Source organism: Sphaeramia orbicularis, chromosome 16 (assembly GCF_902148855.1).
Source record: "Sphaeramia orbicularis chromosome 16, fSphaOr1.1, whole genome shotgun sequence".
Classification (NCBI taxonomy): Eukaryota; Metazoa; Chordata; class Actinopteri; order Kurtiformes; family Apogonidae; genus Sphaeramia; species Sphaeramia orbicularis.
The window spans coordinates 16238795-16264138 of NC_043972.1; the positions used below are offsets into that span (position 1 = coordinate 16238795).

The window sequence follows — 25344 nt, forward strand, 5'->3', positions numbered from 1 at the left end:
CTGAGAGTTTGTATGAGAGAGAAAGACTGAATACTGGGACTGACGTGAAGTCTTAGAGTCAGATTAGCCTCTCTTTGCCATGTGTAGGCTGATTCCACATGGATACACAGTTCATACCACATGATTACTGATGTTAATGTTCCAGGTTGTTATTGCCTTTCTGTTCTGTCTAATGACATCAATAGCTGCTGGTGTTTCTGGCACAAACGATGAAACAACAACGACTAAAAAGGGAAAAAAAAAAAAAAAAACAACTATAGTGCATCACACCTCTGCTAAAGCATATGCGTTATCACCTTGTTACACTTTTGGAGACTCAAATTCCCCACATCCTCCACATCTAGAACATTTTCTGAAGATAACCGAGAAGCAGAGCACAGCTTAGTGACGGTAATCAGAACATTTGTGTTAAATATTCCCTGTCATTATCAAAATAAATATGACTCAGGTTATTGACGTGCACCTTTCTTACCTTTCTTGCTCAAAATTAGACTGTTTTTCTGTGTGCAAAGCCTTTCTTACCTCACGCCAAACGGTGATCTGACGCTCCTCAGTCTCTGAATAAAGCTCCTTTAGTAACGGGATGCTCATATTAAAGACAAACCCTCACATATTTAGATTATATTTTTCATTTTAATCCATTGCGGTTTCACAAATAGAGTATTCCGTCGCTGCAGTTTTCTGAATGCATCCACTGTCGACCAAAAGCAACTACTGATCCAAACTGTTCATCTATTAATGCATGTAAATAATTGGTGTAAAATACTTTGTCATCTTTTCATGGTCATCATGTCCGTAGTGAACGTGGAAACACCGTCATCTTCTACAACATTAATTCACCAGTAAAACCCATGGAGTTGGATCAATGACAGTGGATGGAGACACTTGGTTTCTGTTCAGTTAATGATATATTTTACCGAAAAAGTCATTTTTTCTTCAGTTTTTTTTCTGTTTTGACTTTGCTCTGGGCTTTTATGAACATTTACATGATCAGTCAGTTAAACACAGGAAAATACATAATTTTCATTAGAAAAAAATGCAAAACTCAGAGGATAATATTATTTAAAAAAAATGGTGATAAATCACCTAGGAAAGGTTAAATAGAGAGAAAAATTATTTTTGCCAACTGCTACAGAAGTCACACTGGGTCCTTATGGGTTAAAACATAGATTCTGAAACAAAAAGCACAAACTATATCATTAAAGTTAACCTATAAAAACCCAGTGCTACTTTTATGGCAACTCCCAAATGCATTTTTCTCTCTATTTAATCTTTCTCAAGTGATTTATCAATATTTATTGTAATGTTTTCTTCTTTTTTTAAGTGTGAATAATTTATTTTCCTGTATTTTATTTACCAATTATGTAGATGTCCATAAAAACTCAGACTAAAGTTGAAGGTTATTATATCAGAAACAGAGAAAACTAAAGAAAAAGCGGCTTTTTTCAGCAAAGATATAAACAACTGAACATAAAAACAAGTGTCTCCATTCACTGTCATTTATCAAACTTCATGAGTTTTACTTTTGAATCAGTGTTGTAGAAGATGACAGTGTTTCTACAATATCGGAGCCTCTGAACCACAGGTGTCAAACATGCGGCACAGGGGCCAAATCTGGCCCGCCAGAGGGTCAGATCCAGCCCGTGGGATGAATTTGTGAAATGTAAAAATTACACTGAAGATATTAACAATCAATGGTGTCAAAATCCTTTTAATTCAGGTTCCACATACAGACAAATATAATCTCAAGTGGGTCAATCCGGTAAAATACTATCGTAGTAACCTATAAATAATGACAACCGCAAATTTTCTCGTAAAATTACATGAAAATGTTTACATCGACAAACTTTCCTTTATCAAAAAATGTAAATAACCTGAAGAAATATGAAGAATCTGAAATGTCTTCGGAGAAGTAAGTGCAATTTTACCAATATTCTGCCTGTTAGTAAATATTTTGTGTTTTTGTAATTGTAAAGTAAGTTGTAATGCACATGTGTAGATGATAAACTGAGACAGAATATTGTCAAAATTGCATCTGTTTTTCTTAAGACATTTCAAATTGTCCATGTTATTCAGATTTTTAAGGAAACTTTATAGATGTAAACATTGACATCATTTAATTTTACTTTTGTCACTGTTATTATTTTAGTGGTCCCACTTATCCCACTTGGGATCTTATTGGGGTGAATGTGGCCCCTGAACTAAAATGAGTTTGACACCCCTGCTCCAAACGTTCAAATGAGCATGAAAAGATGACAAACTGTATTTTACACCAATTATTTACATGGATTGACAGAATAATGGATCGACAGGAATTAAACTTTTTTTTTTTTTTTTTTTTGCAACTTAAATTTTTATTGAGTTTTATGTAGAATTGAACAGTAACCGAAAAAACCCAAAAAAGGGAATTAAACATTTTTGATCAGTGGATGCTTTTGATGGTGGATGTTTGGGTCGTTATGGTTTAATATGTATAATGTAGCTGTGGTTGCAAATATTATCATCTCTAAAATCAAAAATGGTTTGACCAGTACCCTATAAAAACCAGTGTGCACCTGGTAAAATGCTTATATTAAACACACACCCTACAATTTACATTAGTGCTGAACATGTTCCAAAGAATGCCATTATTATACTTCCAGACACCTATAATGTTCCATTCATTTCCATACAGTATGAAAATCAGCACAAAGAGACATGAAAATAACTATAAGACCATGTCTGTTTTGCAGGCTTCGAATCAAGCTGCACCGAGAGGCCACTTAATTCATGCAAGGTCTATATCGCTGTGATTAGATTTTTTTTTTTTTTTTTTTTTTTAGTTAAGTACAAATGAATGGAAACCAGCTGCGGCTGTATGAAAGGCACAAGGCAAGGCAAGTTTCTTTTGTACAGCTGTTCGCATACACAAAGATTTGATGTGAATAGGCACCAAATGCAGCCTCTCCAGGTTTAATGTGGACTCTGTAAATGGTGAGCAGACTGTTAACTGATAGCCTGTAAGAGGAAGAGTTTAAATTGTGAAAGCTGCATTTTGAAACCATAGAAATGCAATATATTTTAGAAAAGCCGCAGCTGAATGATTTCTGACGAGCACTTGTTTTACAATCGTACAGAACAGTAGTCAAATGTAACCAAGTACATCTTCTCAAGTACCATATATTGAGCTTGTACTTTCATTTTTTGTCATTTTGCAGCTTTATATTCTCCCCTGCTATATCTCAGTCGCAAATATTATACTTTTTCTCCCTTACATTTGTCTGATAGTAATATTTATGATTATAAGTTTCCATTCCCTTCCTGCCTGTCATTTCCAAATGTGTTTATTCCAAATCTTTGTGATATTTTTAAGGATTAAGTACAACTTTATGGGTCAATTCTCCTTCAAAGCTGAAACCAGGCCTGTTTTATGAGATCATGAAAAATATTTGTAAATGATTTAACCCAAAATGATATACAGTGGTTCAAAGCAGTTCAATCTTAACCCTTAATAGGGCACTCATTGAAATACTCTGAAATTTGACATTTCAATTTTAGTGTATTATTGGAGGACATAACAAGAATATATTACTTTTGTGAAATTTTTCTACATTTTTTATTGTTTGGAGTCAAGAAAATCTGCATTAACATGCAAGATTAAAAAAAAAAAAAAAAAAAAAATCCAAAGCATACTGTAGGATTTGTGTAAAACTAAAATGCCTTTATTGCTCCGTGGCAATTTTTTTAAAATACAGCCAACGCATTGCAACCTCTGGTCTTCATCAGGGCTATTTCACCATTTTTTTTATTGTTATATAGAAAATCAAGGTCAATGAAGTTACCATATTTGGTTCCTTACCAGTAAGTGGCAAAAAAAAAAAAAAGAAAAAAAAAGTAAATATACAAGAAGTAAATAAAAAAAAATACAAGAAAAACACATGTAACGTGAAAGGAACATGTTTTAGAACATTAGACCTACATAAGTGCTGATCCAGACACCTGTCAACATCCACATTATCCCTTTGAAGCTCATTCCTCATTTATTTATTTATTTATTTATTAGGATTCCCATTAGCTGCTACTCTTCCTGGGGTCCTTACATTAGTACCATTACTTCATGGTACCTAACAAACAGGTACACTCACTGTTCATGCAGAGGTGGACCTTACAGACCCTGTAGACCACATTGGACCTGAGATTGTTGACTCACTGTAACTGTTGCTGTTACTGTCTTGTAACAGATGCGGAAATGACCAAAAATAGTCAACCCGATAAAGGGTTAAACATCTGCAGCCGTAATACAGTCATAGAAAAATTTATTAGACCATCAAAAGTCATCAAAAACAATAGTTATGCAATCTAGTACTAACTCCTGTGTGTATCATGTGACTAAAACAGACAGAAAAGAAAACATGGGATGCCAAAAAGCATTGTTTTTGTCAGTACAATGCCATAGATATTGATGTAAGAACTGAAGTGATTTAGGTTATTATCAAGAAAAACACGGAAAATGGATAGATATCAGCTCTGAAATTAACCTCTTATGAGCTATGCTTGTTGTTATCATTATATTTGTCCAAACAATTGTACCAGGCATTAAAATGAACAAGAAATTGAAGAAAATAAGAGGTGGTCTAATCATTTTTTTAAGCATAATGTAGAATATATCATAAATAATGGCCAAACACATACAGTGACCATTCCTTTCATATTTTAAGTACATTTTGTTCATAATCCTTGCATAGTTTGACTTAAGTAGGGCTTTAGATGCAGAACTGTGTGGCAGCAATCCATCTTTGGAAGTAGAAGCTTGTAAAAAAAAATCCATTACATTACGGCATCAAAATTATGGCATGCTTTGGAACATGGTGGACAGTGATATAAGGTAAACTGCTTTGGTTCTTTATGGGACACAACATGTCTATCATCCTGTGACAGAGGAGCGGCTTTTGCTTCTGTTCATCCATCTCCTCTGACATTGGCGTTATCATGCATATCATCGCTGGAGTTTTCTGCAGGTTGACCCCCCTCCCCCTCCCCCCCTCCCCCTCCCCCCACCCCCTACCCCATCGAAAGATAAAAGCCTCGCATTGTTTCTTTCGCTGCCGGTGAATTCTCCACTTCTTCCTCTGTGCTTATCTCTGCAGTGACCTTGCTCAAAGTTTTTTCCCCCCACTGCAGCAGAGATGACCTGAGATAATGTAAGGGCAGTGTAATTGGATCAAAATGACAGCAAACGGGCCTTACAGCGCCACACTGTGAGACAGGTTAAGCTGTGTTTCCTGTTTTTTTTTTTTTTTTTTTTTTTTTCTTGACCCAGTTGGTAGCGTTGGTCGGCGTTTACGACAACTCCCCTTATCCATGTTCACGGTGAGTGGTAATTGGCTTTTCATGACGCAAATGGAGGAAACACACTCGGTGGACCTCTATGCTCGCAGTCACATATGCCGTGGCAAGGTCAGGTGAACTCAATTTGGCCTCGCAAATTGACAAGCAAGCAAATCTCAGGCAAATTGAGTAAGCGGAAGGATTGAGTTAAGGCCAAGGATGGTCTTAAAGCAGAAATCGGAGGGACATTCAGAGGTCCTTGAGCTACACTTGACAAGATCGTGTTAGAGGAGTGAAAAGAAACGCTGCTACCGCTAACCACATTATAATGACAAAGCCCATTATTCAGTGACAGGGGTGCAGTTATGATGCTGTCATTTTATCAATACAGTCATACATCTTCGCCCAGAGTTGTGTACTGCAGGATTAAATACACTAGTGTTTTATCTCAGCTACCCGACGATGCTGTTTCATGTAGCGTTTTCATCTCCATGCAGATGTTGCATCCACTCGAGGTTATCAGTTTTGACTTCCAGCACAGTTAAAGGCCGCACTGAGACGAGTCTACATTATGCATTGCAATTTGATTAGTCAAACCCTTGTGTCTGTTAAACAGCTTGAGTCAAGATAGGGCTCCGGTTCTCCCTCTACTCCAGCACAAACCAAATCAGGTCAGGATGCTTAATTGTAGACCAATCAACCTTTACTAATGTAATGTCACTTTTATTTAACATGAATAAATGAGAAATCTCTCTGCTTGAGGAGTGCGTCGAGTGTGTATGTGTGTGTGTGGAGGGGGGGGGGGGGTGCTTGGGCCGGCGTGGGCATGATGGGAATGAACCGTTTGATCTGTTGAATATTAATGCTCCTCCAAGATTATAAGGATTATTAGTTCTTTTCTCAGCTGACAATGAAGTTATTTTCAGATTAAATTACTGAGGGAATTGCCTTTGATATGAGCACGCCCACATGAGGAGCCACTTTTGGAATATGAGTGGTGCGAATATGCGAGCCCACTCCTCAAGTATTGTATGTTATTAAAATTGAAAAACACACAAGAGACATTCAGAGGAGTAATCATTTTGGAGCCTTTATTTTGACTAATAGGTTATTCAGTAAAGAAATCCGACTCGGAATCATTTAATAACTCATGTAATAAACTCACTTAAATGACTAATCCAATTAACGGCGTAGCAATCACAGATATTTAAATATATATATGCACATCCAAAGTAGCAATGTTTAATGATTCAAGCAGTGTTTTCAGGCATGATTTGCATCCTGGACATGACTAACTAAACTTTGTTCTCTCTCCCCCTGTCTCCCCAGGTAGGACAAACACGTATGGTCGCCTGTATTTTTCTGCTATTCACGTATCTTGATGCAACTGCAGTAAACATATATGTGTGTGTGTGTGTTCTCTGTTAACTGTCACAGGTTTAGTCCCTACGAGTGGTATAACCCCCACCCTTGCAACCCCGACTCGGATGTAGTGGAAAACAATTTCACCCTGCTAAATAGTTTCTGGTTCGGAGTTGGAGCTCTCATGCAGCAAGGTAGACGCCTCTGCCTGCCCCCCCTTTTTTCTAGCACAAGTCCCACTTTTTTGCTGGGGGTCAACCTTGCTCTTTAACCAGGCCCGTGACCATGCATGGGGGCCTCTGTGCATGTAGCTAGATGCTTCACTGGTAGAATCCAGAGGGATGTTCCTGAGTGGGAATTAGAGTGATGCGAATGAGGATGGTGCTCCCTGCATGCTTCCCCTTATCCACTGCCCTTAACTTAACACCCCCCCACCCCCCCACCCTACTCCATTTTCCATTAAATTCCCTTCCACCTGAGCAGGTAAGTGTGCCACTGGATCAAATGGGTGAGACTGAATGCGATCTTAGCGGTATACGATCCTCTACCCTGCCTGTTTGGTTATGTTTCCTTTGCCAAACCAAGCCATATCTTCTCAACTAGTTGGCATCTTCAGACTGAAAAAAAAAAAACAAAAAAACAGGCTTAGTTATCCTTTACATTGCATGCTAAAATTAGTATCTGATGATGCAACATAGTTAATATCTGCATAGATGATAATAGGGTCTGGAAAGCAAAGCATGGTCTCTGTCTGCCTTGCATCTGGTCAGTGGAATGGAGCGCACAGACCTAGCTGCTGTAGTCAGTAACGCTGCTTTGAAGGGTCAGATCACCCAAATTATAAAAGAAAATATATATATTTGTCACTTACTTTGTCCTCATACTGTTGACAGGCTGAATAAGGAAGTAAATGGGAATCATTTTTTCATATAATTTGAGTGAAATGACCTTTAATATCCAAAAACACCTTAGTTTTTACTCTCTTAAAATATTAACATATCTCTGGTTGGCTGGCTGCATGTTATGACTTACATTTACCGCATGCTTACTAATATTCCTAAATTGGTAACTAACCTTTTTCACAGATTTTTATGCATTTGACTCTTAATATGCGAGTTCTGTTCAAACAAATCAAAAACTACGACTGTTTGTTTCCGCAGTGAAAGCCATCCAAAATGATCTGTGTTAAATATATTCAGAAGAGAATGTAAATTTTGTGACTCACAGGGTTTATGTAAAGCTCCACAGTAGATATATATGCCTCATTTTTGTAACTGTAGCTGCAGCCTAATGCAGTGTAGTTTAATTGAAAGCCAAAGAGCAGATTATGCAGAGTTGCTGGTTGAGAAGATTTGGCTGAGGGCAGGATTAGACCTCAGGGACACACAGTGTCTGCATGGCACCGTGCTGGTCTACACTGTAGAGAGGCTCCCCTGCCCGGCGGCTTGCCCCGCCCCCCAGAAAACTGTGGGATGTGCTGTTTGGTCATGACGTTACCTTGGGTACATGACAGTCAGCCCCAACCAGGCTCTGTTTGGGTTCGACTCGCCTCTCTGAGTGGGTTGCTCCTCTTTTCTGTTGTGATTTCTGAGGTGAAACAGGGTAAGAAGCTCTGAGCTCAAATAGCAGATACAACACAGAATGAGCAGAATCCACAGCTAATACAACTGATGAGTATGTGCTCATGACTGTTACCTTGGTGGTGGTTTGATGAATGGGCAAAGTGGGTAGCTAATGGCTTCGCTGGGTGACACCGACAATGTGGTTGAGTCGTGTCTGACAGTGTGGACGGCTGGTAACTATTGAGAGGTTAAACCACAGGTGTCAAACATGTGGCCCGGGGGCCAAATCCGGCCCACCAAAGGGTCCAGTCCGGCCCTTGGGATGAATTTCAGAAATACAAAAGTTACACTAAGATATTAACAATCCTTTTATTTCAGATTCCACATTCAGACTACTGTAATTCAATCTCATGTGGGCAGGTTTCAGTCAAATACTATCATAATAACATATAAATAATGACAACTTCAATTTTTTGTCTTTGTAAATGTAAATATTTTCATGTATTAACACTAAAATAAAGTTTAAATTTGCAAAAAATGTGAATAACCTGAACAAATATGAACAACCTGAAATGTCTTAAGAGAAGTAAGTACAATTTTAACAAGATTCTGCCTGTTTTTAAATGTTTTTGTGTATTTGTAGATCCACTGTGATCTGTAAGTTATAATGTACATGTGTAAATGATAAACTGAGGCAAAATATTGTTAAAATTACACTTATTTTTTCAGTTTGTTCATGTTAATTACATTGTTTGAAAGGCTAGTTTGTAAATGTAAACCTTCTCATAATGTATATTTACTTTTTTTGCTCTAAAACACAGGTGTCAAACATGCGGCCCGGGGGCCAAATCCGGCCCGCCAAAGGGTCTAATCTGGCCCGCGGGATGAATTTGTGAAATGCAAAAATTACACTGAAGATATTAGTAATTAGTGGTGTAAAAATCATTTTATTTCAGGTTCCGCATACAGACACATACAGTCCAATTAGGTTTCAAGTGGGTCAGAACCAGTAAAATATTATCATAATAACCTATAAATAACCACAACCCCAAATTTTCTCTTTATTTTTTTGGTGTAAAAATGTAAAATTCCATGAAAATGTTTACATTACCAAACTATACTTTTACAAAACATATGAATAACCTGAGCAAATATAATCAAATGTAAATGTCTTAAGAGAAGTAAATGCAATTTTACCAATATTCTGCCTGTTACTAAATGTTTTGTGCGATTGTAATGCACATGTGTAAATGATAAACTGATAAACGGAGGCTTAATATTGTTAAAACTGCACTTATTTTTCTTAAGACAATTCAAGTTGTTCTTGTAATTCAGATTTTTAAGGAAACTTTGTCAATGTAAACCTGATCATAATATAATTTTACTTTTTTCACTGTTATCATTTTACTGGTCCGGCCCACTGGAGATCATATTGGGCTGAATGTGGCCCCTGAACTAAAATGAGTTTGACACCCCTGCTCTAAAACATAGGGAAACATTTGGAGTTGATATTACTTATATATTATTATGTTATTATTTTACTAGTTCGGCCCACTTCAGATCAAATTTAGCCGAATCTGGCCTGTGATCTAAAATGAGTTTGACACCCCTGGGTTAAACAGACAGCATGTTTAAAAGACCACTAATGGTTTTGTTTTTAGCTGCACAACATTTATCTATTTTGGAACATCTTCTTAATTTTAAAGACAAATTTAAAACGTCTTGAACCACTTGTAGGAGACCTTAACAACTTATTGCAAAAATAAGCTCTTCACTGCATGCCTCTATGCATGCTTTAAAGATATGAAAGCAGATGAGTGTAAATACAGGCTCTTATGGAGGCAGAGACTGTGGATGCAATTTTTTTTTTTAAGTGGTGTTCCCTCAAGATCACAAGTTACATGTATACTTATTATGAGAAAACAAAACTACAGTTTCTTGAGATAACAAGATAATTTGTCATGAGAATACATCTTGTCTAGGATAATTATTTCAGCCTATTTTCATCTTAAATCAGTTGTCAAGACACCAGACATGCATTCTGACACGGCGCTCCTGATTTCTGACAAATATGACACGTAATAAGATGATGTTCCTCAAGATAACAGACTAATCATCTGTTATCTTGAGATAACAAAGTTCATTTTGTTGAGATAATTAGATAAATTAACTCGTTGTCACAATAACCGAGCTTTCACGTCTTGAGATTATGAAAGAATTAACTTGTGCTCCGAGGATACGACTGCGCATTTATAAAGCGGTTGTTCTTAATCATTCTTAGTCCGTTCAGTCATTTCTCAGACCGATTCAATGGAAATACAACGGTAACACGTGGTTGAGTAATTAGACGAGTTACACATTCAGCTCAAAGTCTAACAAATGAGCGATGACCTCAAACCGATTGGCAGCAATTATAATGTGACTCAGTGGAAGTCGGTGCAAAGATGTGAGAACTTATGTGGTTTCTTACCATGAGCTGTGATTCATTTTTCATTTCCTTTGGAACAAAACGATATTTTTTTTTACTAGAATAGAATAGAATAGAATAGAATAGAATAGAATAGAATAGAATAGAATAGAATAGAATACAGGGTGTCCCATAAGTCTCCATACATAGGAGACAATACATATGGTTCTAACATGTATTTCTTTATATTTCTTCTTTATAGTTCTTCAGCAGTGGAGGACACGCATTGAAATGTGTTCCCGACAAAATGGCAGTCATAAAGAGCATATTATATACAGGGTGGGGAAGCAAAATTTACAATGAACATTTAGTTGTTTTTTTCTCAGCAGGCACTACATCAATTGTTTTGAAACCAAACATATATTGATGTCATAATCATACCTAACACTATTATCCATACCTTTTCACAAACTTTTGCCCATATGAGTAATCAGGAAAGCAAACGTCAAAGAGTGTGTGATTTGCTGAATGCACTCATCACACCAAAGGGGATTTCAAAAATAGTTGGAGTGTCCATAAAGACTGTTTATAATGGAAAGAAGAGAATGACTATGAGCAAAACTATTACGAGAAAGTCTGGAAGATACTATTAAAGAAGAATGGGAGAAGTTGTCACCCCAATATTTGAGGAACACTTGCGCAAGTTTCAGGAAGCGTGTGAAGGCAGTTATTGAGAAAGAAGGAGGACACATAGAATAAAAAGATTTTCTATTATGTCAATTTTCTTGTGGCAAATAAATTCTCATGACTTTCAATAAACTGATTGGTCATACACTGTCTTTCAATCCCTGCCTCAAAATATTGTAAATTTTGCTTCCCCACCCTGTAAATAAAAATGGTTTATGTCAAGAAACGTTTATTTTTCTTATGTATGGAGACTTATGGGACACCCTGTAGAATAGAATAGAATAGAATAGAATAGAATAGAATAGAATAGAATAGAATAGAATAGAATAGAATAGAATAGAATAGATCTTTATTGTCAGTGTCACAGGGTTAATAATGACAATCAGTGTATCAGCTCTGTTCTGTTTAACAGCAAAAACACTTAGTGCAAAAAAGACTGTATAAGATAAAATACGCCTTTATTAGTCCCACAAGGGGAAATTCCAGAAATGAATAATAAAAATAAAAAATAAAATAAAATAACACACAAATACTGAAAATGGAGGCATGTTGTATTTGTTTTTATTAGTGGTTTTTGCATTTTGATATCCAGGTTGGGTTGGTATGGGGGTCGCCGTCGGTTCTGGGGGTGTTATACTTTGTGTGTCACAAAATCTTGAATCCTAAAATGTGAATTTCTTTATTTTTTTGTATTGTACTTTTAGAGATGCACAATAAAAATAAATTAAAAAATTGATTAAAAAAAAATGTAGGCATGTACAAAAAGCTAGAGGATCAGATATTAAATATACATATGCTACAAAGTACTACAAAAACTACTGAAATATACAAAAGCTAACTCTATACTAGAGCTGCAACCAATTAATCGACAAGGTGCTTGAAGTCAATGCAAAAAGTCCTGATTCGATTAATCAACTGGAATTGAATGAAGGGAGATATTCTATTGCAGTTTTCCTGAATTGAAGCTTCTTTGTGCGTCACAATAAGCGTCCCTGTGAAACACAACAGTGGAACCAATGTTTAACAGCAGAGAAATGAAGGAAACAAAGCTTCGATTTGGGAGAATTATGGTTGAATGATTTTTTTTTTGGATCACTTTGAGTCGATTAATCGGTTGCAGCTCTACTCTACACTACAGATGAGGAATATGTACAACAGATAAGTATATATACAGGCAATATAGGATATATACAGGTGATTACACTGGGTTACAAAAAAATGTTTTTTGCAAGTTGTCTAGGTTTTTTCAACTGAATTAGGACCATTTTGCACCACTAAATCCAAAAATGACATCTGTTTTTCTCAATCAGGTCAGGTTTTTTTTTACTAATTTGATTTTGAAAAATTTGATCTTCTCACAAAATTGATTACATTTTTGTGACTTTATCAGTTGATTTTTTTATATAGTTCTCACCCAAAATAGGTTTTAAGAGAAAAAAAATCATTTTCTAACAGGATGTATTTATTATTTATTATGTATTCACCGCAGATGTAGTAGAATATGTCAGGCAAGATCTTCTAGTCGAAGCTGTAATATTAAAAAAAAAACTAATCATAAATTGGCAAAAGTAAAATCTTCAGAACTCGTTTATTGCAAGAAATATGAAAGAATTTTCTATCATATGATGTGAAAATGCCCATCAATGTAAGCAAAAATGTTAAAAAGCCAATATGTAGCATGGTTCAGAAAGTTGACCTGATTGAGCAAAATTAATGTGATTTTTGGATTCAGCACACCAAAATTATCCTAAATCAGCTCAAAAAACTTAAACAATAAATTTGTTATTGACCAGTGTTATTATTCTTATTTAACCAGAGAAACTCAATCAACCTTTTTGACCACAACACTGTGCCACTGAGTCTGAAATAAACACACTTTGTTAAAGGGTGCCTGAAGTGAATTTTCATTGCTAGCCATCTCAAAAGATCATGTATCATGCTAGCGGTTCCATCCAGTAACTTGCGTAATAGCCCAATGTCATGACCGCACAAGTACTAAGTCACCGCTCCGATAGTCAGTCATGGTCATGTTGTTTCCTTTATGGGTTCTTCCAACACCGGTAGTGACCAAAGCTCGTAGTATTGTCCAATTACCTGGGCTGCGATGGACTGGTCACTGACCCCGTGCAGCAGACACTAGACTAATGCGACACATTATCGGCCGGGGCTGGGTTGCGTCCCTTGGACAGTGGTGGAATGCTAAGCTTACGGCAGCACAAACAACAAGCACAAACACATACTTTCCATTTAATCTGCTCACTGACTGCTACTTGTTTACTTGTACTCCATCACCTGGAATCAATGTGAGTATGTCACTTACAGCTGCTCCCCATAGGTTCTGCCCACGCCCATAATTCACATAATAAAAAGGTCCGGTGTGGTGCGTTTAGGGTGACTTTTAACTAAATTTGCTTCTCCCTTGCTTATAAGTGTTGCACAAAACACAATTAATGCCATAAGAATGACCAATACAGGTACACTTGAAGCACTTAAGGGGTTTTGAGCTTTTATTAAAGTGCTGTAATATTAAAAAGCATTTGGTTTTAACTTATATTGTGTTGTTAGAGATAATACAAGAACTTTGGGGGGAAGGAAATGCTGGAAATTAAAGGAATTGGAGTGTGTTGCATTCTGTCTTATATGGAAATAATAACACTGGGTTACAAAAAAATGGTTTTTTCAACTGAATTAGGACCATTTTGCACCGCTAAATCCAAAAATGACATCTGTTATTCTCAATCAGGTCAGGTTTTTTTGCTAATTTGATTTTGAAAAGTTTGATCTTCTCACAAAATAGAATAATTAATACCAAAATAAGATTGATAAGCACACTTTATGAAACTTGTGACTTGATTCCTGTTAGGTACAATGGTGTATATTTACTAAATGTCGAAAAAAACAGAAGTGCGTAATGTTGGTTTTTCCATTAAATCACAAATGCGATGATTTGTTTATTTAGTATCGCGAGATGACACGAGAAGTCATTCCATAAACATGACGACAAACGTAAATATGGTGTTGACTTACAGATATATTCATTCTTATTATATATTACCCCTCTATCTCGTACTAAATTAAAAAATTATTGGGTTTCCTGGTGTGTCCACACATACCGCAACATTTTTCTTCTTCTTCTTGGCTTGTTGTAACGTCCGTCAACATCCGTTTTTTTAATTCACCTGACACTAGTTGTGAAAAAAAAGGTCTTTCCATTGCAGTTTTGCGTGATATACCATTTGCGGTACGCCAGAAAAACCACCTCTTGCCAGCGCAAAAACTTGTAATCGCAAAATGAGACTTTTGGCGAAATTGTTTTTTTTCCATTAGGTAAATTACACTGGTCTACAAGGAAAATGCTTCCAGAATAAAAGTAATGAAATTTTACCACATGAGAGTCACTGATAAAGAAAAATCAAGTTAAAAATGCTGGTTGGCTAAACTTTCCAAGATACAGCCTTGGGTCAAAATGTGAAACTCAAGAATTAACGAGAGAATGGGTTTGACTCAAAAGGAATATTTGTCTCAGAGCTACAAGATCTACTTCAAAACACTGTCTGCACATTAGAATACATTCACTTTACAGGTTCTATTTAGTGGAAGATTTATAAAACTATTATATAAATGTACATAAACCAATATATATGTGTAATAACACTTTATCATATACCTTGAAAACATCAGCAAACCGGCACTTGTGTCATTTATTTTCCAATTAATCTTATTAAAATACATAACATTTAGCACATTTAACCCTTTCATGCATGAATTATGAGAACCTTAGGAAAAAAAACTTAAGTGTTTTTATTCCTCTTTAGGCATTAAAAAACCAATGCAATTGAAGAAAAAAAAAAAAGTATGACTTTATTTTTCATGGAGTTACAAAAATGTCCACTCAGCTGCACATCATGCGTTTAATTTTTGAAGCAAAGAAACATGTGTTTACTTCTATACTGTGTGAAAACTGTGTCATAAAAACATGTTTAATGCTGCTAATCCAATGTTTTGTCACATTTTAACATACTCTAATACAGTCTACTCTCGTTAAACCGCCCGCCGTTATACCGCCATTTTCGCTCACCGCCGACCAAAACCATTGCACAAAAATCCCCAATGCATTATTCCATTAGCTACCGCCATTTCCGCCTATCGCCATACGCCAGCCCAGTTCCATGCACAAACAACACTTATACCATTGATTTCCCGACCGTTATACCGCCAGCGTGATTGCCATCGAGTACACATAAATTTTAACAATGCACTGAAACAAACGCGCCAGACGCTGATCGCGACAAGCTACGAGTAGGTCTACGGAACGGCCACCGTTCATTTATCGCAGAACACTCAGTAGGTCAGGATGTCGGGAAGAGGACGTGGGATTAAGCCAAAGCCTCAAGATGATGGGGTGTCATTTCCCGACACGGTATAATAATGCTTAAAATGTTTCCCCACTTTAAATGATCCCTTACAACATAACAGAATCAAGATTTATTTAGAAACGCAATTAGAACGGGTTAACGGAGGCAGCATAGACATCATATAGTAAAGACATGCACATTATGGACGCAACCCATTGTAACGCCATTTTCGCTATACCGCCAATTTGGCCGTGAACGGAAGTTGGCGTTATAACGAGAGTAGACTGTATAATGAATACACTAGTGTGGGTTTTGCACAATAATGGAGGGGGGAAAAAAGCAGTATGGCCATGATTATTCAATTGAAATCACAGAGGAATATTTGACTATTTTTTTTCTTACATCTTTCTTCTATGGACGCAACCCGTTGTAACGCCATTTTCGCTATACCGCCAATTTGGCCGTGAACGGAAGTTGGTGGTATAACGAGAGTAGACTGTACTAGTTATTACTCACTTCATGGAGATAATATGGAAAAAAAAAACACGTTTTTGTAAAAAAAAAAAAACCCTATAAATTACAGTCTAATAACGATATCAAGCAATTTTTTTTACACTTAAACATATCACTGCAGATTAGGTGTATAAAGAACAGCAAATTTACAATAACAGTATGAATTGCAGTATATAGGATGATGCATAAGTGTCCGCTGTTTTGGCTGATATGGAACTAAAACAGCAAAACCCATGAATATATAAGAGAACAGATGTAAAATAACTGTCCACTGTAGTGACCAGTATGCATGAAAGGGTTAATGTCTGAAGTAAATCATTTCTAAAAAATTGTAAACCAGTGTTATTATGCGGAAGTTATATTTACGCAATTTGAGAGTCTAGGGCTGCTCGATTATGGAAAAAAAAAATAATCACAATTATTTTAGCAATGATTGAAATCACGATTATTAAAAACGATCATTTGTTAACCTTAAAGTTGTTTATTTTTTCTTGCAAAACAATGTAAAATATACTTTTTAAACATAAATAAAGCTTTTAACCACTAAAACAAAGTATTTTCCCTTTTGTACGAAACAAAAAAATCTTTGAATCCAAATAAGTGTACTGTAAATTCAAGTATGTTTCCTTTTGTAAACAAATAGTGCACTGTAATTAAACTGCTATAGACTTGCAATAGAACTGTAGCAATTAAAAAAAAAAAAAAAAAAAAACTCACGTAAAGTGCAAATTATAAATTCAAGTATGTTCAATGTAGTATGTAACATAGTAAATTCAGTGGCGTACCGTGAGGTTTCAGTTCAGGCCTTCTGTATACATCAGCCATCTACAGGGTGTCCCATAAGTCTCCATACATAGGAGACATAATACATATGGTTCTAACATGTATTTCTTTATATTTCTTCTTTATAGTTCTTCAGCAGTGGAGGACACGCATTGAAATGTGTTCCCGACAAAATGGCAGTCATATAGAGCATATTATATAAATAAAAATGGTTTATATCAAGAAACGTTTATTTTTCCAATGTATGGAGACTTATGGGACACCCTGTAGAATATGCACGTTAGGGTTATACGGGTTAGGGTTAGGTTAATACGGGAGTTGCAGCGTAAAGAGATTCGGAGACTGAAGATTGCATTGCGGACGAAGTTGTTTTTATGCGTTTTAGTTTTTCATAAGATAAAGAATATGATAAAGGTGGCGGTGGTTAAACTTTAGATGGTTAAAAAGGTTTGCTGTGTTAGCGGTCGGTGCGGACACAACTACGAAACACTTTTTGCACGTGATGTGTTTTTGCTCTTCGTCTTCTTCATCAAACCCAAAGTGATTCCATACAATTGAATTGGACTTGCCTTTTTTGTTTACCAAGCACTTCTGCTGTGATTCTCCTGCCATTTTTCCAGACCGCTAGGTACAACTGTCCTCTTGGGGTGGACCTGCCGGCTAGCTGGCAGCAGTAGCTTAGAGGGGGGCGGGGCAGAGCAGCTCATGGGAGCTTGCGTGCGCGTGAATTAAAACGACTCGAAATTAATAATCGTTTTTTCTCGATTACATAATTTTTGTAATCGTTGCGTGTAATAATCGAAATCGTAATTGAATTTCGATTAATTGTACAGCCCTATGAGAGTCAATGGAAAAGCGACTATTGTGTTGTATTTCATGTTGCCTCTTGGCCAAGACTCCCTTGAAAAAGAGGTTGGGCTCTTTTTTCCCAGTTAAATAAAGGTCAAATAAAAAAAATAAGATAATCCCCCGCGTACCTGCTATAGTCCTGCGTTTAACAGTAAAAGAGGGGACTCTCCAACCTCCCGTTCCCTCTCCTTTGCCGTATCTGTAGTGGTGGGAGCTGCTGGAGCTGCAGTGGGCTGTCATGTCTTCCCCCTGCATGCTCCCTATACCAGACAGCTCACTCAAGGGACTGCGAGAAAGAAAGTTTGATGAAAAGTGAGAAAGCAGATTGAGTCTCTCACAAAGGGAGTGGAGCACAGAGTTCTTAACCTCCTATCTCTCCCTGACTCTTTATCAGCTTTCCCTCTCAGTGAATGTGCAAAATCCCAGCCTTCAATTGCTTAAGCCGCTTGAGTAGAACAGTCCCGATATAACCCAGGCCCACCTTCTTTCACCCGGACAACAACCCCCCCCCGTACACATGCACACACACTCTTCTCACATACTTATTCTCCTCAATGTTCTGCATACATTCTGAATGAAATTATTAGCATTAGCTGAAGTTTTTTGTGCTGTTATAAAAGAAACAGATGGTGTACTGTTAAGAAAATTGATTAAAAAAAAAAAAAAAAAAAAAAAAAAAAAAAAAACATGGGCTTGATTTGTCCAGCATCTGTAACAACTATTTTTTTTTAAATTACGAACTGATATAAAGTAAATCCCTCAAACTTTTTGCAGACTCTATCAGTGTTAAACTTAAAAACATGCACTCGTGACCAAGTGTAAAACCTTTTGAGATGAGAGAGAAAGTTAAGGCCCCTTTACATTTTGGAGTTTTCTGCTGTCTGGAATAGATGATAACATTCATAAAAGTAACTTAATAAAATCTTTGGTCCAATTTAAAATAGTGGTCTCACTTTGAGACACGTCTGCTGTGTGTGATTTGTAACCAAAGATAGCCTGAGGTAAAATTCTGTCAGAAATCCAACATCAGAATATTAAATGCCGGTGGATTTTAGTAAAGTGTAGAGGAAAAAAAAGCACAAATAAAGCAATGATGGAGGATAAGTGGTAAAAGCATGTACAAAGTTTTCTGGATTTTTGACATTTTACTAGCATGAGTATGTGTCTCTATTTAAGATGAATATATTAAAATAACAAGACCTGCATTATATTATTATGGTAAAGTCTGATGGAGACTGTGTCCATTATTTTACACACTCTGTCTCTTGATATTTAAACATTAATTGCAATGTCAAATTAACCTTAGTCTAAACCGACTTATCATTCAGCAATTTTCAAAAAGCTTGTTAAACTTCTGTTCTGCAAAAAGTATCAAAATGTCCTTATAAAAAATGTTAGCTTTTATTTCTGTTTTTCAAAAAGGTAGTTGGACATAAGATAATAGGTTTCTATCTTGACATTATGTTGGCCTTAAAATTACCAAGTTGGCAGTGACAGGATTTAACCAAAGAGCCCATGAAGAAACAAATGTCACCATGCTAATGCTAATGCTAATATGTTTTATTGCAACTAGTGTCAATAGGTACTTTAGATGACTTTATTTTCAGTTAACTTTTATTATTTTATGATTACTTCCATAATAAGTTTAATCTTAGGTAATGAAGCTGGAAAAGCCCCCAAAACTTATACGTATTTCAAGTATTTTGATGTTGACAGTGGAGCTAACTGCTAAACTAACTCCATCCTGTACAGTAATGTTGGAGCAATTTCCTGATTTCATGAGGTATATCCAGCACTGACAAAAGGCTTTCCTGTCCGACAACATTCAGATTCATGAGCCACTTTATTGTGGCAATGTAGGGAAATTTGCCTCAGGTTTCCGATGGCGCTGCATCCACATACGAGTAACAGACATTAAACATTTGTAGAGGATATAATGATAGACATATTACAATAACCATGGAAGATATATGTTATTACCCAAATAAAAACAATGGGGAAAAAAACAACACAAAAGATAAATAGATTAAACTATCAAATTTATGAAAGGTGCATTTGTTGCTGTGATAATAATATGAAAAAAAAAAAAAAAAAAGTGGTCATCTGCTTGGTCTGGTTAGTTAGCAATTTCTAACCAGATTAATTTGTTTTTCTGTACTTAGCATATTAATGATTAACTGGCTGTTAATAAAAGCCTCAGACCTCCAGCCACACTCTTAAAATCATTTATCGTTGACTTGAGTGGTAAATTATCTTGAAAATGTTGGACATCAGGCATTCAACAGTAGCTGGGTTTCCATTACAGTTTTCGGCAAAATAAAAGCAATATTTCTACAACTGCTATTTGTAGGTGTTTCCATAGAAGAGTGTTTGGCTTCTGATGTGTGATTCTAGTAAAGTCCCATCTCGCAACATGTTGTAATTCTTGTAAAATACTGCATAGTTCTTGCAAAACAGTTATTTAAAGGCGGCCATACACTGTGCGATTATTTTGATCGTTGCACGCAGCTCCATCTCAAACTGTGCGAATCAGTCGTACAGTCAGGTTCACGATTCATGTTCTCACACTGCACGGACCGACGCTCATATGCGACCTAACTGCTCACACTGTAGGACCATACACCAGAGGACGCACCACATGGTCGAGTGTTGTATCCGGAAATACAACATTAAAATACCAAGGAATCCGTAAGAGTGCATAGACGATTGTGTATTGGCGTGAGCCACTAAATGGTAGTGCTAAACAAAAACCAACGAGCTGCTTTGGTAATATGTGCCATTATCTGTGAGGAATCAAAAAAGAAGAAAAGACAACGATGTGTTTGGTGCAGGAATTGGTTGGCCAGACGTGGACAGTATAGGCTGTCAGTCCTACAGCGAAGGGAACTAGAGGTAAGCTGCAACAGCTAAACTGCACAAGGACAATAGCCAGCTTCTACGCTACTGTACGTGTCTGTGTTTGCACATGCACAGTGTGAGAATTTGAGGCACATCGGTTCATGGCACTGCTTTGACAATGCGATACACTCACGAGGAGCAAGCAGGATTTCAAACAGCTCCGTTTTCCTTGCGAACGCACGATTGCTGGTCATGAGGTGGTCGTGAGGTGCTAATCGCTTCTCTTTACCCCATGTACACTGCACGACACACGATTAGAGGCACATTGGGCCCGATCCCAGAAATAGTCGCACGAGTGAGAAATCGTCTCTAAACTCGTACAGTGTAAGGCCGCCTTAAGGAAGATGGACGCACTGAGTTTCATAATAAACCTCCACGGTGTTGGTACTGTAGTGTCGGTTGATCTCCTGCTAATGCAGTGACTGTCTTAAATTAAAGAATGGAACATATAATCATCCTAAGGCAAAGTCCTTATTTATAACAGCGGCCATGCAGAATGGATTTCTTGGAGAGAATTGTACATCAGGAATTCACTAAGGAGTTGTTGATCTAGAATTTCCCAAAGACCTGGGCAACATTAAATGAACTGTGTGATGTTATGGAACCTCTCGTGGCACCAGACTTGTCATGCCCTCAGGAAGCGGTTCCTACACAAAAGCAAGTGTCTGTTGTCTGATACAAACTAGAACCACATGTTCTGAGTCCAGGGTCATAGGTGAGGCGTTTGGCCTGAGCAAAACCACCGTGCACAGATGTATGAAAATGCACAAAGTGTCTCCATTACACTTTTGTGCTGTACTTCTATATCGAACGTCTCAAAAACCACCTCATGAGAGTGGAAAAACTTTTTTTGCGATCTGTGACAGTATTTGCGACATTTCGATGTTCCCATTAGTAGTTTTATATTGCACAATTGACATTTTGCATATTTCTGAGGGTAATGGAAACCCAGCTAGTCAAACAGTCAGACTGACCACACCATAACTGAAGTGTGACTACCATCACCAGCGTAGATCTAGTACAGTCAGGTCCAGCCTCGTTGCTGCCCACTCTGTCCACTTGACTTGTCTGTGTCTGAGCGTGTGATCCAGGCAGCGGGTCCAGAGGCCTGGCTCGGCCCGGCCTGACCCGGCTCAGCCTGGGTGCTGCCCCCTCTCCTGCTCAGTGCTGAACCGGGCCTCACCCCTCCTCCCTCTGCTCCTCTCGTTCAGGATCTGAGCTCATGCCGAAAGCCCTCTCCACCAGAATTGTAGGAGGAATTTGGTGGTTTTTCACACTCATCATCATCTCCTCCTACACGGCAAACCTGGCGGCCTTCCTCACCGTGGAGAGGATGGAGTCGCCCATCGATTCCGCCGACGACCTGGCCAAGCAGACGAAGATAGAGTACGGCGTGGTAGAGGACGGCTCCACCATGACCTTCTTCAAGGTAGGACACAGTTGATGTTATTAAAGCTCGTCTGGCTACTCTGTATTACCAACGAATACACTATAGAGAGACACAAAGTGGTTTTGTCAAGGCACAGACTAAAGTGAAAACCTACCTCTATGGTATTTTAAAGCACAAACTGCAAGCGCTTTAGAAACTGCAAAATTTATATTATGTCTTGGAAGACTGTGACTAGACAAGGCGGCCCACTTTCACCTACATTATTCTCTTCTGTATATTTATTTAACGTCAGCGTATGGGTGTCAGACAATAACAAGGTCAGTCTTTTCTGTTGATTATGCCTGAGATTTATTAACCTGGCAATCCATAAATTTATACATTTCAGAAAGTTTTACAACACATTAGAACTATTCATTCTTACTTTTCATGAATGCGATTGGAGACAAGTTTGATAAAGAGATGTTTAAAGTATGTAAGCTTTAGAAATCTGGATTCCGAGTACACTGAAACCTACATTTCTCACATCGTGACTTAATTGCACTGTATACAACTGTCTGTAAAGGCTGAGTTGCGCCCTGCGTCCCTGATGGATTACGTTTAATCCACTGAGAGAACGATTCCATCTGTGATCATGTAACCTGTGGATGCTGCCTCTACTGTCAATAATTAAACAGCTTGTCCAGAGGTAAAATTAACTACCAAAACAAATGACTTACAGCTAATTAGATTCCCAGATGCAGTTTACTTTGTCTTGGAGGTTTTTTGGCCAAACTTTTTGCTGTTATTATGATGTTATGTATGCGTTCTAGCTATATAAATACATGGATGTTGTTGAATTTATGCTTGATTTAGAAGCATATACAGGGTGGGGAAGCAAAATTTACAATGAACATTTAGTTGTTTTTTCTCAGCAGGCACTACGTCAATTGTTTTGAAACCAAACATATATTGATGTCATAATCATACCTAACACTATTATCCATACCTTTTCAGAAACTTTTGCCCAAATGAGTAATCAGGAAAGCAAACGTCAAAGAGTGTGTGATTTCCTGAATGCACTCGTCACACCAAAGGAGATTTGAAAAATAGTTGGAGTGTCCATAACGACTGTTTATAATGGAAAGAAGAGAATGACTATGAGCAAAACTATTACGAGAAAGTCTGGAAGATACGATTAAAGAAGAATGGGAGAAGTTGTCACCTGAATATTTGAGGAACACTTGCGCAAGTTTCAGGAAGCGTGTGAAGGCAGTTATTGAGAAAGAAGGAGGACACATAGAATAAAAACATTTTCTATTATGTAAATTTTCTTGTGGCAAATAAATTCTCATGACTTTCAATAAACTAATTGGTCATACACTGTCTTTCAATCCCTGCCTCAAAATATTGTAGATTTTGCTTCCCCACCCTGTACAGCTAATGGCAGTTATATGTACAGTTGCAGAAAAATTATTAGACTTTCAAAAGTTATCAAAAGCATTGGTTATGCAATCAAGCACTAACTCTTGCATGTATCATGTGACGAAAACAGACAGAAAAGAAAACGTGGAATGCCTAAAAGTACTGTTTTTGTCAGTACAATGCCATAGATATTGATGTAAGAACTGAAGTGATTTTGGTTATTATCAAGAAAACCATGAAAAATGTCTCGATATCAGCTCTGAAATTAAACTCTCATGAGCTTTTTTTGTTGTTATCATTATATTTGTCCAAACAAATGTACCTTTAGTTGTACCAGGCAAGAAACTGAAGAAAACAAGGGTGGTCTACTATTTTTTTCTGCAACTGTATCTTTGCAGAAAAGAAAGTGTTGGTGTTTAGTGACCAATAAGCAGAACTGGAATAATTTTTTTTTCTACTGGTGTCAAGCACGTAGTGTTAATTTGGAAATAAGTTTCATTTTCTAACCCTAACTGTCACATTTTAATGACACGTGGAGAAATAATGTTATCAGACTTGTGCAGCTCGTCGGTGCTTTGTATCAAATGTCAAACCATAAACAGCTGTATGTATATGTTGAGGCCCAAAACGGAATCTGGCCCGATTCAGAATCGGGCCGGCCCAGAATGGAATTCTATTCTAGGCTGGCCTAGAATGGAATCCTGCTGCTATAATGTTATTTTTATACCATGTTTAATGCAAATGATCTAAATTATTACAAAATCAATACATGGAATTTGCAAATATGTGAAAAAAAATGAAACAAACAACATTTTAATTGTAAACTATAATACACTTTATTTACAAATAGAACCTAGTGGTACTCCCCACCAATATATGGTACAGTGAAATCGACTGAAATTGACAATAGTTACTCAAGGTATGTAAGACTGAAAATGTAAAATTATGACAAATTATGGAATTTAGATCATTTGCATTAAACATGGTATAAAAATAACATTATAGCAGCAGGATTCCATTCTAGGCCGGCCGAGAATAGAATTCCATTCTGGGCCGGCCCGATTCTGAATCGGGCCAGATTCCATTTTGGGCCTCAACATGTACGTGAGAACAGAATGAAAGCAGCCTGATGATGCTATAGGAGTGCATTGTGGGGGTGAAATCTATAAATGAAAACCTCAAGCATAACCTCTTGCAAATAATATAATAATTAAACATTGTGCCGTGATTGTCCGTTTTTTATATTTTTGGTGTGATGCACTGACCGGGTCATTATTGGACTGACCTTCCTGCCCTGACTGCTCCGCTAAAAAAAGGATAAAGATCTTTAAAACCCCGCTGGCATGTTCACATGGTCACCAACTATCACTGGACTGTATAGATAGATCAACACATTTACACCTACATGGAACCAGGAGCTGCCACCTCCTCCGCCGTGTCTTTAGACAGCAAACCCCCGACAGAGAGGCTCGAGGCGACGGTAGCATACAAACCTAGGACCTCGCTGCTGAGGGGGCGACAGTGTAAACCACGGAGCCCAGTGTCACCATGATCAAATATTTCTGTTTGTTTTTGCAGTGAAATTGCCTGAAACCATGCAGCAGTAACAGTGCTGCCCCTGCCAACACTCTGCTTGGTAATCCCCTCAGTGCAGGATCATATTGAATACCTGCTGAATATCAAGGATGGCTGTTAATCCAGCCAAGTTTCTAAACTACCCAGTACCTGATCTCTTAGCTCAAACTTTGATTTCTCACCACTGTATTCTTCTATGTTTACCTCCGCCAAGGAGGTTATGTTTGTCTGTCTGTTAGCAAGATAACTCAAAAA

General features: G+C 37.3%; 1 protein-coding gene across 1 annotated transcript in view; it reads left to right on the forward strand.

Annotated features, from left to right (window-relative positions):
* The window catches only part of LOC115435523 (glutamate receptor ionotropic, kainate 2), a 756602-nt gene that overhangs the window by 554224 nt on the left and 177034 nt on the right, over window positions 1-25344 (forward strand). Inside the window, exons 12-13 of the mRNA XM_030157991.1 lie at window positions 6745-6863; window positions 21935-22152. Of these exons, the coding sequence (XP_030013851.1) occupies window positions 6745-6863; window positions 21935-22152 (337 nt within the window). The remainder of the gene's footprint in view (window positions 1-6744; window positions 6864-21934; window positions 22153-25344) is intronic.